The 17028-nt window shown below is 35.8% G+C and overlaps 1 protein-coding gene across 2 annotated transcripts in view; it reads right to left on the bottom strand.

Annotated features, from left to right (window-relative positions):
- Nucleotides 1-17028, bottom strand: part of CDH12 (cadherin 12) — a 416625-nt gene that overhangs the window by 11945 nt on the left and 387652 nt on the right. For both annotated transcript variants that reach the window (XM_032626909.1, XM_032626910.1), the window contains 2 exons: nt 15482-15618; nt 347-468 (listed from right to left, as the gene is read on the bottom strand). In XM_032626909.1, coding sequence (XP_032482800.1) covers nt 347-468; nt 15482-15618 — 259 coding nt within the window. The remainder of the gene's footprint in view (nt 1-346; nt 469-15481; nt 15619-17028) is intronic.

Raw genomic sequence — 17028 nt, 5'->3', positions numbered from 1 at the left:
AGAAATACTATAGAAGAATGTAGTCTAAAGTTTCTTGCTTCCTGGATTTATAGTCACAAGGTCTTTAGAAATTCCACAGTATACAAATGGAAAACAGCGTAATCTGCAATCCCAGAACTTTTAGTTATACAAAGAATATTCACTAGGCCATCATCACTTTATCCCCTGTGGTATTAACTCCACATCCAAAATATACCATTAATTCAAAAGAATTTACTATCTTTTATGGTTTCTTTTATGAAGACATAAGATCCATGTGTGTATATTCATGCAAGGTCATATAACCTAAAACACATGCATATAGTGGGTGTTTATACACTCTTAATTAACAATATTGATAAGATACCTGTCCTGGTTTGGCATTTTCACACACAGCTGTCTCATATGGCACAGATATTTCTGGAGGAAATTCATTGACATCTAGGACATTAATTAATATGTTGACTCTGCTGGTTAATAATGGGTTACCTGTTAAAAACATAAAAGCAGAAAAGATGATTACAAAATCTGATCAGTTATCGCTCTTATAGTAAACAGCAATAACATTTTTAAAAATCAGCATTCATATGGAATCCAAATGACCTTTCCTTTATGGGAAGCTGAGGCACTGTGCCAAATATAAATGATGAAAAGATGGATTTACAGGCAGATAATGCTATATTTAAAACAGATAACCAACAAGGACCTACTGTATAGCACAGGGACCTCTGCTCAATATTCTGTAATAATCTAAATGGGAAAAAATTTGAAAAAGAATAGATACATGTATATGTATAACTGAATCACTTTGCTGTACACCTGAAACTAACACAACGTTGTTAATCAAATATACTCCAGTAAAAAAATAATTTTTTTAATTATAAAAAATAGATGAATACTGGCGCTATCAATGTCACGCTGTCAGATCACCAGCTGTGCACTATACCAGTATTTATCCCTGAAAATCAACACCAAAGTTAAGGTCAAACATTTAGCTGGTATTTCATCACAAGTGTAGCCATCATACCAGGGTTAGTTCACAGGATCAATCTTCACTAATAGTGATATTTTTCACTGGATAAAACATATGTTTTTCCATGTTGTGTCTATAATTTTATTGGGTAGTATCATCTACATATTTAAATAACTCTCTCAAAATGATTCCTCCAAAAAGGGATGATAAACTCCAAGAATGAAGGAGAGATTGCTTTGCATAGACGAAAATTAAAATAAATTTAAGGAAGTAGAAGTAAGAGATAGATTGTGGAAAACTAAGATGCACCCTGAAATTACTTGCTGGTAATAAGAAAGGAAAGAATAAACAGTCTTTCCTTCTTGAAATATCAAAAAAATTAGTTTGAAAAATTATCTCTGCCAAAATTCCGTCACAATTTTTAGCCCCCGCCTGTGGTATATTACCGGCCTCTCTGCCATTTGCTGAAGAAGACCAGAAATAATTAAACTAATAAGGCATAACATAATGCACATCTTTCAACTTATTTATTTTACCTAATGAAGTTATACAGATGGATAAAGTGCCCCAAATTGTCAAAGGATCTTGTCCAAAGTCACACATCTAGAGGGATGGGGAGTTAATATTCAAACCCAGGACTATGGAAATCCAAATATTATGTTCATTCCACCAGACCTTTTTAAATGATTGGTTATTGTGTTAGATTCTTCATCTGCAGTGCCACTGAAGATTCATAATGTTAGGATTCTTATAGATCTCTATCTGGATGTTTTTAAAGAATGAATACAAATCTCACCACATGACTGATTCTGATAAGCCTACAATATTCTGCTGTGCTAAAATTTATCTAAAAAAATAAAATGCACCATCAGCCGTAGCTTAAGAAATGTTCACATATTCATATATGACACAGTGAAATCCAACATTGTGTACCAGTACAGGCACAGATAACATAAAGGGAAGAGAAATGGTATATTTTGTAATATGGGTTGTGTTTATAGAAGGCGTATTGGTAATCTTGGAGAAGGATGTAAAAAATATCTATTTATTCAAAAATTAATATTGGTTACATGGCACTATCTTATCTGGTAGAAAAGGTTTGGTTCAGTTTTCACAAGTTATTTAATCTTTCTTCAACTCATGATATTAATAGGTGCTAATTCATAAGTTTTTTAGTTTGTTGTATTAAATGAGTGTTCTACAGAATGTTAGATTAGTTTCGGTAAATTATCATTACTCTTATCACCAACTGTAATTTGTGGAGATGATCTAGCTCATCTTCTGTTATTGATATTAAGTACTCATATATCATAAAATACAGATAAAATCAACAGTTTGGTTAAATTTGGTTCATTTTCCTAAACAAACTATAAATTATCAAAAACTACAGCAAAGTCAATGCCTAATACTTCATAATACTTATAATGTACCCATATTCTAAGACACATTTCACAGGTAAGCTCATTTAGGTTTCACAGACAACTCTAATATAAAGACCATTATTATCCCTTATTGTATATGGAACTCTGAAGAACGGAGGGGGAATGTAACTCTTCCAAAAATTCCGAGTTAAAAGTGGTAAGATGGGTTTTGAATCCAAGTGTTCTAGTTTCAAGTCCATGCTCTTAAACTCTATTATATATTAACCTATTCAACTTCTGTACAATGTACAAACCAGCCTCTATTTCCTACTTTACTTGGTACATAATTTACAAGTCCCAAGGACATATGAAGAAGAAACTGTTTTTTTTCCCCTCGGGATTATAGTTTTATTTTAAGTTAGTGTGAGGATGGGGCAAGACTTCTTTCAAAATTATGTTTATAGTACAGATTTAATTTTATAATGTATAAATATGTTATTAATTCAAGCTTATTTTTACCCTTGAAAAATTCCCTTTTGGTAGTTTTAAATATTTATCCTCCTGCAATATAGATTTGAACATCTGTTCCAATGAGTACTATGGCTCAAAATATGATCAGTATTGTAACATCTTATTATTAAAAGTGTTTCTCAAAGGTGTGCTTTTAGTATTTTAGCTAAGACAAATATTTTGTTGTGTGAGATTTTCCTGTGCACTGTAGGATTTGTAGAAATACTGAATTTTAAATGTCACTAGTCATCCCTGTGGAAATTACAAAATAAATGCCCAAACAAGAATAGAGGAAAAACTATAACAACAAAGACAAGTTATTCATACTGTTGAAAATGAGTGATGGGTTTATGGGTTTCATTATATAATTCTCTCTTCTACTGCATATTTGTAAAACTTTTTATAGTTAAATGTTTGTCACCTTATATTTGTAAATCTGTCTGGGTACATAGTAACATTTCTGTTTGAGAACTACTATATTCAAGCAAGCATTGATCTTTTCACAAAGTAATATATTTATTAGAGTAATATATATATATATGTTTTCATTTATAATTCATTAAATTATGTGAAAAATTAATGACTTATTTCCTTTCTGACTCATCTAATCTTTGAAAGAGCAATGACGAAATTTGTTTAAACTTGATTTGGCATGAGCATTATTATCTGAATCTTTGCCAAATTAGAAACTAGCTATCATTGAATACTTAGAAAGTAAATTCAATTATGAACTTTGAAATTTTAAATAACCAAAATCTTACACAATTAATTGCTGTGTTCTTAGTACTTAAGCCATTTAAACTCTAATTATCACTGACCCATGTTGCTTATATTGAATAACTAGCTTATTAATAATTTGGGGCTCAGATAAATAATCGATAACTAATTCTATTTTTGTCCCTCATGGCTTCAAGAATGTTTTGCTAGATCTTCTTTCTTTATCCTTGGTGATATCTCAATCAGATCCCATAACTTTTTGAGTCAATTTGAGTTAGAACTGCCTTATTAGTAGTATTTTAAAGAATGGCTTAAACTAAGAAAATAAAAAAAAATTAAGGCCAAATTATGAAAATCAATAATAAAGGAGTAGTGAAATACCATAAGTGAAATACATATTATAAAATAATATTATAAATTTATGTCAAAAATTTAGTTAACATAGATGGACTGGACAAATTCCTAGGAAGACATAAATTGTCATACTGACCCCAAAATTAAAGAGACCGAAAACAAGTGGAAAAAATTAAGCTGTAATTTAAAATTTCCCCATCAAGAAAAAGTCATGCCTTCATGGCTTCACTGAGAAAGTCTATCAACTACTTATAGACCACATAATATCAATTCTTTGCAAACCCTTTCAGAAAATAGAGGAGAAAACACCAGCTTATTCGTTGTATCTTAATGCCAAAAGTCAATTTAAAACATCAGAAAAAAACCAAAGCATAGGGCTTCCCTGGTGGCACAGTGGTTGAGAATCTGCCTGCTAATGCAGGGGACACGGGTTTGAGCCCTGGTCTGGGAAGATCCCACGTGCCGCGGAGCAACTAGGCCCGTGAACCACAGCTACTGAGCCTGCGCATCTGGAGCCTGTGCTCCACAACAAGAGAGGCCGCAATAGTGAGAGGCCTGCGCACCACGATGAAGAGTGGCCCCCGCTTGTCACAACTAGAGAAAGCCCTCGCACAGAAACGAAGACCCAACACAGCCAAAAATAAATAAATGAATAAATAAAAAAAAAAAAAAAAAACAAAGCATGGACTAATATCACTCATGAACACAGGCACAAAAATTCCTTAACAAAATATTAGCAAGTTGATGCCAGAAGCTTATTAGAAAACTAATGTATAATGACCAAATAGCATTTATCCTATGGGTGAAAGGTTAGTTTAACATCTAATAATAGTCAATGTGATATATCATATTAACAGAAGAAAGAACCAAAAAATCACATAGCCATCTCAATAGACTCAGCATTAGCATTTGAAAAAATTTATCCATTCATGATTTTATAAAAAATTCTCAACAAATAATGAATAGAAGGCAACATCTTCAACCTGACATAGTCCATCTATAAGAAAACCATAGCCAGTATCACACTCAGTGGTGAAAGGCTAAATATTTTCTCTTTAATATTGAGCACATGGCAAGAATGTCTGCTCTGACCACATATTGACCATTGCACTAAAGGGTTTATCCAGTGCAAACAAATAAAAATAAAAATTTAAAAAGTATTCAGATTGAAAAGAAAAAGTATTTTTTATCAAAAAATGACAAGACCCTGTATGGAGGAAACCCTAAAGAATCCACAAAACACTTATAGATCAAATCAAGTATATTAAGGCTGTGGGATAAGACAGCAATATAAAAAAAAGGCCATTTTATACTTAATATACTAGCAAAGAAGAAACTGACATAGAACTGTGAAAAATTCAATTCACAATAGAATCAAAGATAATAAAATATTTAGGAATAAATTTAGCAAAATAAAGGTAGGACTTATAAACTGAAATTCACAAATCATAGCTGAGAGAAATAAAATGGATTGCTGATGGAAAGGATCACTGGCAGAAATACAGAGTTGTATAGTCATTTTGGAAAATACATTGGAATTTTCTTTAAACCTTAAACATGAACTTATAAGCCAACAACTCCATTCCTAGGTCTCTCCCCAAGAGAATGAAATGAATGTCCACCAAAAGCCTGTATATGTGAATATGTGCATGGAAATATTATGCATATAGTCCCAAACTGGGAACAATTCTAATGTCTATCTTTTGGTGAATAGATAAACCGTGGCATATCCATACAATAAAATTCTTCAACAATAAAAAGGAACAAAACAGTGATACGTGCTACAACAACATGACTGAACCTCAATTATATTATGCTTCATTGATAAGAAAAGAAGACTGGCATCACTCCTTACTTGGAGTTTAATTAGCTGCAGAAAGTAAAATGTTTCAGTGCCTTTGGGTTTCTGAAGTACAAGAGCTTTCTGAAGATTCCAGCCCCCAGATGTCAAGTCTTCCAGACTTCCTGGGGCAGATATTAAGAAGAATTCTTTTAGAATTCCTGACCCAGGGCTTCCCTGGTGGCACAATAGTTAAGAATCTGCCTGCCAACGCAGGGGACATGGATTCGAGACTTGGTCCGGGAAGATCCCACATGCTGCGGAGCAACTAAGCCTGTGCGCCACAACTACTGAGCCTGTGCTCTAGAGCCTGCGAGCCACAACTACTGAAGCCCGCATGCCCTAGAGTCCGTGCTCCGCAACAAGAGAAGCCACTACAATGAGAAGCCTGTGCACCGCCATGAAGGGTAGCCCCCGCTCACCACAACTAGAGAAAGCCTGCGTGCAGCAACAAAGACCCAACGCAGCCAGAAATAAATAAAAATAAAATAAATAAATTTATTAAAAAAAAAAAAAGAATTCCTGACCCAGAGAAACTCCATTGTAATTTGTTATGCAGCAATGGATAAAAAATCCCTAGTGATAAGAAATATTAAAATATATATTAAAAGGAAAGAAGGGTTCTAACTATGGGGCTGCAGCTGCAATGGGCTCCTCAGGGCACATCGGCCGTTGTGCCAGGAACAGCATTCATTTCCAGGGGCCACACAGGAACTTTGCCCCAGGGGTCTGCTGCTGGGGGTGGAACTCCCACTTGGTTCCAGGTCTGCACTTCCAGCAAGGCTTCTACTTCCAAGGAGACTGAGGCAGCTATCAGCTCCCACAGTCCCCAGGCCTCCTGGAATGACGTCACCACCCTTTGGAACCACATGTCACCCTGTCCTGACTCGCAGGGCCTCTGAGCCCACCTACCTGCCCTCTGTGGCTGTGGGTTGGGAATGGGTTGGGGTCTTCTGGGACACGGAGACTGGCCTGGGTTGACCGACTGGGTTGACCTGGGTTGACCGACTAACAAGTCCCAGGAGGTTGCTGGCAGTTTCTGGAGCTCCCTTTCCCCATCATCGGCAGATGGAGATCACAGCTACTCCTAGGAGTCTCCCCTGCCTGGGAGCTCCTGGCCCCACTTCAAAGCTTGAACCTTGGACAGCCAGTCGTTGCCGGTGGCATCTGCATGGACAAGGTGTGGTCAAGCCAGAGGCCGCGTGGGTCTTCGATATCCTGCTCCCCTGCACACAGGCCCACTGCCTGGGGTGCTGGTGCCTTAGCAGAAGGGCTGACAGGTCTTCCCTCCGGACTTCATTAAGCCTGTTCCAGCGTCCAGTCCATTCCAGCTACATCATGCCCAACATATTCCGGGTGAGCACAGAGGCTGAGAAGAAGCAACTTACCAGGAACTCCAAGGCTCAAATCAGGAGGATGGGATGCCTATAAAGCTACTCACAATTTATTCATTAACTATGTACATATCTATGTGTTCCAGAGAGTATAATAAACCATAGGCATCAATGAGGTATAAGATAAAGTCCCTGACACTAAGAAGTTCACATCTGAGAGGATCCCTATACAAACAGATGAAATACAATATAGTCCATGAGGTCAATAAAATAACATTTTCAATGTAAAAATATTTCTTATTTTTAAATTCCAATTCTGATATGTGATGTTAAAATTTTCTGTACATATCTAAAATATAATTTTCATCCAAATTTCAACCATTAGGTGAAAAGCTCATCAAGTGGTTTTAATTTCTGGAGAAAAATCAGATACTAATTAAGGAAAAAAAAAAGCCTGACATTGTTTTGTATGTGATTTTGATAGAGCAATTTTACTGGTTTAAACTACTCCTAAATCGTTTGATTATGGTAGTATACCCATAAGCAGTTGAAAGTTTAAAATAAAATATAAACTATAACAACAAACTTGGATTCTATTATATTGACACATCATATAATAGTGAGAAAAATGGTATCATTTCTAAATTAAGTCCATGACTATAGTGGTGTTAATGATTATTATTTCCATGTATACAACACATTGAAGGCTTTATAAAATGGTTGAATATTTATAAGTGCTTCTTTCTTCAAAGTATGTGTTACTTTTCTGCATTATAAGTACTAGTAAAATGTTGCCAATTCTAGTATAAATCAAAGATACCTTTCTTTGAGAATACAAAATATTGATAGTTTCATATAGTTACTCAGGGAAAAAAAAGGGAAATATTAAATAGTACATAAACTACCTTGACTCATACATGCAAAGTAACGTATTCATGAAGTGTAAGAGAAAGGCAATTATTTGAGAAAAATAGGAAAAAATAATGTCTTCAATCCATAATTGAAACCAATGGTTTTATTTAGTCCTCAGAAGTCAACTACACTCTCTGAGTATGTACATGTCTTCATAGTAACATTAAGTTGTTTTATTTCCACAAATCCATGCTAATATTTAGAGAATTTAGCACACTGCTTCCAACATCAGTATCCATTAGATGACCTAGGTATCTTGTTTAAAATGGAGATTTCTTGGCAATAATCCCAGAAGTTCTGATTCAGTATGTCTTGAATGGGGGGTCCAGGAATACTGTCCCAGGTGATTCTGATTCAGGTAACAATTAAGAAGTTGAAGAACCGTAGTAAAAAAGAAAGGGCCAACCTGCATGCCTATTCTCAAATGTGCATATGACTTACAGTGCCCTTTTGAAAAAAGACTGGCCAAATTAGAAAGAAATGTCTGCGGCTCAAACACTGCAGAGAATCCAAACTCACCCTCGTCTCTTGATCCTGATGAGGTTAACCTTGGTCACCCAGATGGACACAATGTAACCCAGCCAGTGCTGGTTTACAGGAATGCAGGTCCCTTGCATAACTACCTTCTGGACTCACCAGATGGGGAAAGTTGAAGAAGTGATATGTCTCTTTGGACATATGTTGAGCTAGGGACATATAGTAGAAACAGCAGAAATGAGGATGGGCTCAAAAACACACTTAAAAAACTTTGTAATTTCTCCATGTGGTATTTAAGGCTCTGTTTGGTAAGGCCTCAGGCTTCCTTTCTTTTCTTTCTTTCTTAAAAATGGCGATATAATTGACATACAACATTATATTAATTTAGGTGTACAACACAATGACCTGATATTTGTATCGATCTTGAAATGGTTGCTTGAAGCAGGGGTGCGAGGTTTGCAAAAAGGAAATGTGATCAAAGTGTACAGGCTTCCAGTTATAAAATAAATAAGTCCTAGGGATGTACTGTACAGTATGGTGACTGTACCTAACAATACTATATTCTATATGAGAATATAGAGGAGATCTCAGGCTCCCTTTCTGAATGCATTTTCTTTAGCCTTCCCTACTCATTCTGGGCACCAATTGTACCACCTTACTTGTAATTTCTCATGTGGACGTGAGCTTTAATACCTCTCTGCCTTTGCTTAAGATGTTTCCTCAACCTAGAATACCCTCCTTTCCTCCTTTTCAGTATCTTCTTCATCTTTTAAAGACTCAGCTCAAATGATAATTCCTGTGTGACATACTATGCTTATGTCTTCAAAAATAATTATTTTAATTATTTTTTCTCTTACAGCACTTTGCATTTTGGTTGCATACTTATGAATTCAACCAGATTGTTGTCTTTTTCACAAAATTTTCAGGCCTAGTAGTTAAGTAATATGGTCTCTAAACTTTCTTCACTTTTTGAAAAACTTGTCTAGTTGTCAAGAAACACATCAGGTAGGCAACTTTCTCAAATGGCTCCCAAGAATCCCCACTTCCTGATACCCACATGAGTTACCTCCATGTAATTCTTTGCCCTTAAGTGTGGTCTGGATCTAGTGACTTGCTTCTACTAAACAGAATCGGGGATCAGTGATACCGCTGATGTCAGAAATGACATCTTATCACTTTTGCAGGGGAGCAGAACTCTACTTCAACAAGATAAATCCAGGGAGTCATCTGACTCCTGCAACTCCTTCTTCTCCCTGTCTTTTTTCTCTGCTGATGCCAAGGCTGAAGCAGCAGCAAAAGCTGCAGATCTGCCCCACAGAGATGGACACGCTGGCCAGATGGCTGATACCCTGAGCAGTGACTGATATCTTCAGGGTTTTTTCCTTTCAGCTCACTGGTGACCTTGCTGAGCCAGGCTGTCATCCACCTCCTTGATGCCCACACTGTCCAGGATCCTCTTTATGTCCTTGGCGAAGGCATTGCCGCTAAGGGCAGCCAGCAGGGAGGAGGCCATATAGTGTCGGTAGGCAACAATCTTTCCATATACAGGGAAATTATCAAAAAGGATCCTTCACAATAAAATCATTAGGAACTCTTGTAGCTTGAGTCTTATCTAGTAATTAACACTTATTGGATAGAGATAGCAATCTACCTACCTACAGCCCTGGCACACACATAATATTGCACACATATTTCCCTATTCTCATACTTTGAGTCTGTATTTTATTTCTAAAATGCAAATGCACTATAGATTTCTAATAGGTAAGCAGTCCAACGAGCTTAAATGTAGGTGGATAGATAGATGCCAAGGCTAAAAATAATTTCGGCTTAATTATATGTACAATGCAAATGTACATAAAAATTTTTACTATAGTTTACTTTAATTATGTATGTATGTAAAAATCACCTTGACTAATTTTACTATTAACTTATTTAAAAATGAAGCATAAGGAGGTGAATATGTGTCCCTGTGAAATTGTGTTTTGGAGTGTGAGTCCTGGGCTCCTGTCTTAGCTTGGTCATCATTTGCTGTGTGACAAATGGAAATAAATCTTAGCCTCTATTTCTTCACTCTTACAATGTGGACAGTAATAAATTGAGTGAATGTATATAAAACTACTATAATAGTTTGGTTTACTAATTTATAATATTATCACCTGCAATTATTATAGAAACATTAGGTACTTTCTTCTCATTTGGTCTGAGAACACCATTTCATGGCTAACTATTTGGCACACAGGCAGAAGAAACCCTTTAAAAAATTCTACCAAAAAACGGATTTATTTTTGTTTAAATCCTTCATTACTTAATGACCACAGTTTGGTCAATATAAACCTTTTGCAACTTTCCCTTGGAGGCTATATGAGAGTGCACTGAAGTCTGAAGTCCCTGGAATTCAGCATAATTTGCATAGATATAACTAACTAAAATAATTTTGGGGGTCAGTTTCTATTCCTAAACTGTCCTTAAGAACAGACTTCAGTCTTAGTTTTAACCCACAACCATTAATACTTTTCATGTAAATAATGTTCTATACAATTTATGAAAAATTAGATGAAGTTATGTTGAGCCTAAATTATAGACAATAATCTCAGTTTGATTTTCTGTATATATGAAGATGATACTACTCACATTATGTTGAAGCAAAAAAAAGCTAAAGCAAAGTAGTTCTAACGCTACATAACCTTAAAAGTTACTCAACAATTTAATCCTAACTCATAATGGTATACTTACACAGAACATTTTCCCCAAATATAGCATGCAGTAAGTCTACCACTGATTTTTGAACTCTTCCACAATAGAAGCAGTTTATTGTCATCTGGATAATTTAAATTACTAAGAAAAGAAGAATTGTCTTTGGTATCATCCATTTATTTTATAATTATATAAAAGTTCTAAGGCTTTAACGTAGTTATCTTTGTCTAATGATATGTGTTATAATAACACCAAAACAAAAAATAAATTAGAAATATTTGCCTATTGGAAGTTTCTGATAATTTGAATGAAGTGATTTTGGGGGGCTTGCGTTTTTTTAATTCTCAAGACTAGTATAAAAACAGCAAAGCAATAATGCATGAAAGAATTATTAGTAGTCTAATAAAACTATTTGGACCTTGGACTATAGCAACACTGATTAATGACTGCTTTTTAATTAATTGGAAGTTGTTCAATCATTGTACCATTTCATTTCACCTGCGAGTTTTTATAGAAGGGTCAGGGCCAAAACATATGCTAGTTCAATCTGCAGTAAGGTACACTTAAACAATTATATTCCACTTGGCAGGGCAAGTGTGGGCTATTTATTTCTCAGTCATTCACCATAATGAGAGTTTCCTGCTGAGGCTGGTTAATTTGATCATTGAAAGCAGCCTTATGTATTAAAATATAAATAAATTTTACTTTCAAACTCTGTGAACTGAAACAAAATAAGACCCACAATAATCTATTCTTATTGCAGAATCTTTAATTACCATGTGATATATACTTAGCCTCTTTCTTTTTCATGGAGGTGTATAGTGTTCATCCTACCAGACTTCCTTGAGGGTTCTAAATTCCACACAGTAGTCTTTGAATAGACAGTGGAATAGACGAGGGTTAGATATTTTAGAAATATTAGCTTGGCAGCCCTTTTACATTGTGTGTATGTATGGATTATGAGTCTAAGTCTCAGTTCTGCATATGTCCAAGTGAGAGCCAACGTAACTTATGAGAATCCACACAATAGGGTTTCCTAATTTGGATTTAGGTAAAAACTACATCCAGCAGGTCAGAGAGGAGCCAGCATGTGCCCTCATTATATTAATAATTAACAAAATACAGTTTTCTAAGTTTGAGGAATCTAAGCTTTTAAGGAACAATGACACTTGCTTGCACTGTATGAATGCATACTCCTCTGCCATTTTCCAAATGTTTGGAGCTCAGGCTCTGACTGCAGGTAGCAGACCTGCCATGATGGATGCCCTCACACCATGATGATGGTTTTGGTAGCTATAGTAGCTGCTGGGGAGAAAGAGACCTTTTAGAGTTACAGTACAGAGTGAATAACTAGCTGCAGACTTTCATCTTGAGTTAAGATACTGGACCTAATACTCCCCTTTCTAAAAATATGCACGTTTTGCATGTGCATTAATAGAAAGGGTAGGTCACACAAGATAGTTTTCTAATGAAAAATATTCTATTATGGACAATACATTTTTGATAAATAGAAATTTTTTGAATAGTCTACCTCTGGTCAGTTATCACTTACTATATCCAAGTTAATTGAGAGTGACTATAATATAGTCGATAGAGGTCTTATAACCCATAACTTAGACATCTCATTTTTACTCTATTTGTCAAAGATCTTAGAATACTAAAGTTTATTTTCTAACTATATTATAGTTAAGCATTCCTCAGTGTTATGGATGAAGGAAATAATTCAGAGTTGAAATAACCGAAAGCATGAAAAGAATGATGAATAACATATGTAACTGTGATATGGGAGAGAAGAAAGATGCCTAGCATGAAAGGAAACTTCAGGAAAACAAGTTAAAGAGAACTGGGGGACTGCCATTTGGTTCTGTTCTCCTGATAGAATGTCTTCTCAGGCAGCTGACTGGATGATCAGCTCTCAGAAACTAACAGAGCAAGGAGGGCAGATTTGAAAGGAGACAGCATGACAGAGAAAGCATATGGTAGAGGAGCAGGCTGTAATGTACCTGTTCAGCATGACCAGGGTATATGAATTTCCTCAGGGTCTAGTGGACAAAACAGAAAGCTGGAGTTGAGAACTCATGCTATTAATTCATCCAAGAAAGCCATCTGCTACACAAGGGGACCTGGAATTAAGAAGTTGTAAGGTCTACCACTGGGTGCCCATATCAAGTTCATGGGCAAATGGGATGCTCAGAGACCCCAATACCAAATAACTCAAAAATCACATGAAGAGAGTATTTGGGCAGTCCATTTAGCCAGTCAATTTTAATCCTAGAAGCAGTGCCAACCAGGGGAGCACTCTCTGGGGGGCAGATAAGAGAGATTTATGTGAAATAATGCCATTTGCAGCAACATGGATGGACCTAGAGATTATCAAATTAAGTAAATGAAGTCAGAGGGAGAAAGACAAATATGAGATATCGCTTATATGTGGGATCTAAAAAAATTATACAAATGAACTTATTTCCAAGACAGAAATAGACTCACAGACATAGAAAACAAACTTATGGTTACCAAAGGGGAAAGAGGGTGAAGGGATAAATTAGGAGTTTAGGATTAAAATATACACGCTACTATATATAAAATAGATAATCAACAAGGACCTACTGTATAGCACAGGGAATTATACTCAACATCTTGTAATAACCTACAATGGAAGAGAATGTAAAAAAAGAATATATATATTTATACATATACATGTATAATTGAATCATTTTGCTGTACATCTTAAATGATCACAACATTGCAAATCAACTATATTTAAAAAAAAAATCTTTAAAAGAGAGATTTATGCATTTTACTTCTCTCTCTCTCCTTTCTACTCCAGCTGGAGAATCTTTACCTCCATTACCAAGGAATCAAAGTTCCAACTTATGGTGTCATTGAGTTCTTCAGTTATCTATTGTTGTACAACAACAAATGACCACAAAAATATAGTTGCTTGAGATAATTACAATTTTAGTATTTCTCCCAATTTTGTGCATCAGAATCTGGGCAAGATTTGGCTGAGTATGTATTCCATTTCACATGGTAATGATGGAGGTTACATTGTGGTATTCAGCTAGCAAGCAGCCTGGCTAGAGGTTGCAAGATGGTTTTACTTACATATCCAGCGCTCTGGCAGGTATGGTTAGAAGGCTGAGCTGAGCTGGGATTGTCAACCTGACCACAACATGTGACCTCTCTAGTATGGCAGCCTCAGAGCAGTAGTCTTCTAACATAACAGAAAAGTAGTCCAACAAACAAGACAGAAGCTGCATGTTCTTTTATGCTAAATTTACCTTTAATAATCAGAATAATGTAAAAGTAATGAAATCAGCTAAAGACATCATTAAGGCCCGGGAATAGGTGTCTGATTATGCATGTTTGGAAGCAGTTTTTGAAGATTAACAAAATCGTTTCCCATTTACACCCACTGAGTTGAGATAGACCAAAAACCCCTCAACAGAAATGTTCACAGTTAGCTTCTCCCTGCACTGGAAGGTGACATTACCTGTCAGAGTACTTGTACCAGAGGCACGAAAGAAAATAGGAGGAAAACAAAATGAAAGATACTCAGAAGGGATTTCCTCAAATCTTTCAAGAGAACCTAAGCAGAAGGACTGGTACGATGCACTTCTGTTACAGACAACTATGTTGATAGCCAAGGTCTCCACTCCCACCCTCATCTGTTACCTTTGGAAGTTGTGATAATATCCTGAATTGTCCAGCCAAACACATAAGACCTATAATCACTCTCCGTCTAAAGGATTCACTTCTGGACCAAGCAGAAACCAACACAAGGAGTAATTCCTAACAATCCTATAGATTCTGAGTGAAGAATTGCACTTGAAGAATTGCACTTAAAACTCCTGTATATTTCACAATGATGTTCGTAACAAAATACATTTTAATGAAAGGAGAGAGAGAGAAGAGGGGTGAATTTAAAAATGCTCTCTTCAATTTCAGAAAATATTTCAGAAAAGATGATTTCATGTGATGGTTATTTCCTCCTGCCTGGTCTGTGAAGCTCTCAATAATATATACAGGGATGAAGAGGTGGAAAGACGGAACTCCGGTGGATTTTTGAGGTTACAGGGTGGAATAGGATGAGATCTCACCATGAAATGCACTGCTAGATATTCATGCAGTCCTGCAAACAGGGCTCACTGGCAGCTGTCACAATTTCTCTGAACTTAGGCTATGAGGAAAAGGAGCCAGTTTCTGAGTTTCCCCAAGAGACCACTTGGCTGTCAGTCCGAAAACGAAAACGCCTCAGAAGGGATTCATTTAACAGTGTGAAATCCAAAGAACTGCAGTATAACATTGATTCCGTCCATGCCATACTTACTAACTTTACTCGCAATTATGGAGAAATTATACTGCGCGGTGCTTTCTCTGTCTAGTAATTCACTAGTAGAGATGGTTCCTTCAGTTGCATCTATTGTAAAGTAGCTGTCCCCATCACTCTTCCAATCTATGAAGTACCTGCATATAAAAAAGAGTAGATGCAAATGTGCAATGATTACACATTAATCATGATGGCAGTCAGGCTAACTTGACACAGTTCCTTATTTTTCTTCCTGCAGCTATTACCTACCTTGAAATAAAGAAGAGTATAAATGACAGCTTCTTTATTGCAAAGTCAGTATGCTCAAGGGGAAACTGGAAATAATGAAAGATTTAGTACTCCTGCTGTTCGTATTATTTTAGGGCCTTGACACCTTGAAAGCTCAGCAGAGACTAAAATTCTAAAGCTGACCATTGATTTCCTTAACCTGCTGAATATTAAAACTTTTTCAAGCAGTAAAATATTCCTTAATGGTGACTGTGGGAAGAGCTGGGGGTGGGAGAGGCATCTGGAAATAGCTACAAAGAACTGAGGTCAGAACACAGGTAGAGTCTTCGTTTCCATGGACAGAAAAAAAAAAACATGTTAGGGAAACTAAGGGGAAAATTTTTCACTGACAATGGGATAATTGTACAGAAATATTTCCCTCAAACACATATAAAAGGGTCATGGTTGTTTTATTACTCTAAATATCAGGACAACTTTCTTAAAAAAAAAAAAAAAAAAGTGACCTTGGCTAATAATGTCTCTTTATCTTCTGTATTAGCCAACCTTCTTGATAGTAACAGATGTTACCTTCTTTATGTGAAGCGGCTGGACTATGAAATGCAAGAAAGTGAATAAAAGACATATTGCATTTGTATAAACCTTTATGTAACAGTGGATATATGGAGTGATATATGTAAAATTATTTTCAAACATATTTTCAATCATCATATTAATGGACATTTTGAAATCTTTCCACATGCCAGGTATTGTTCTATATATTTATATATGTTAACAAATTCCCAGAACGACCCTAAAAAATGAGTATTACTAATCTCCCCATTTTACATATGAGTAAAAAAACATATGCTGAAGTTCACAAAGTTAGAAAGTTTTAGAGCTGATATTTGAACGAGGTCATCAATGTTTTCCATATAATTATTATAAGATAGTCTTACCAATTTTAAATGGATCATTTTTAAGTGGAAAAGGGCTCTGCTAATCAAAAGACTGAATGCACAATATGTTTATCACCATTTTTCTGGCCGGGGAATCAAGGTGAAGTCCTTACAAACAGTGGCTGAAACAGATGACATCATAGTAGTCAGCACATCTAAATCCCCAGGCGGTCACAAAAAGTTAGTTAAGACATGTGTTTCAAAATTGCAAGTTATAATTTTGACAGACTGGTTACCTAAAACCGGGGCAGTTTGCATATCATTTTGGCGCTAGATCAAAACTAGTTTGCCTTTATAGGTGACATTTATAACTTGTCAATATTTGTTAGTAACTGATAAGATCAGAGTATGAACCAAGGTTTTTATCTGCCTTTGATATTTCTG

This window comes from Phocoena sinus, chromosome 3 (assembly GCF_008692025.1).
Source record: "Phocoena sinus isolate mPhoSin1 chromosome 3, mPhoSin1.pri, whole genome shotgun sequence".
In the NCBI taxonomy this organism is placed as follows: domain Eukaryota; kingdom Metazoa; phylum Chordata; class Mammalia; order Artiodactyla; family Phocoenidae; genus Phocoena; species Phocoena sinus.
The sequence above is the reverse complement of the archived record's forward strand: the minus strand, read 5'-3'. Positions and strand labels throughout refer to the sequence as shown.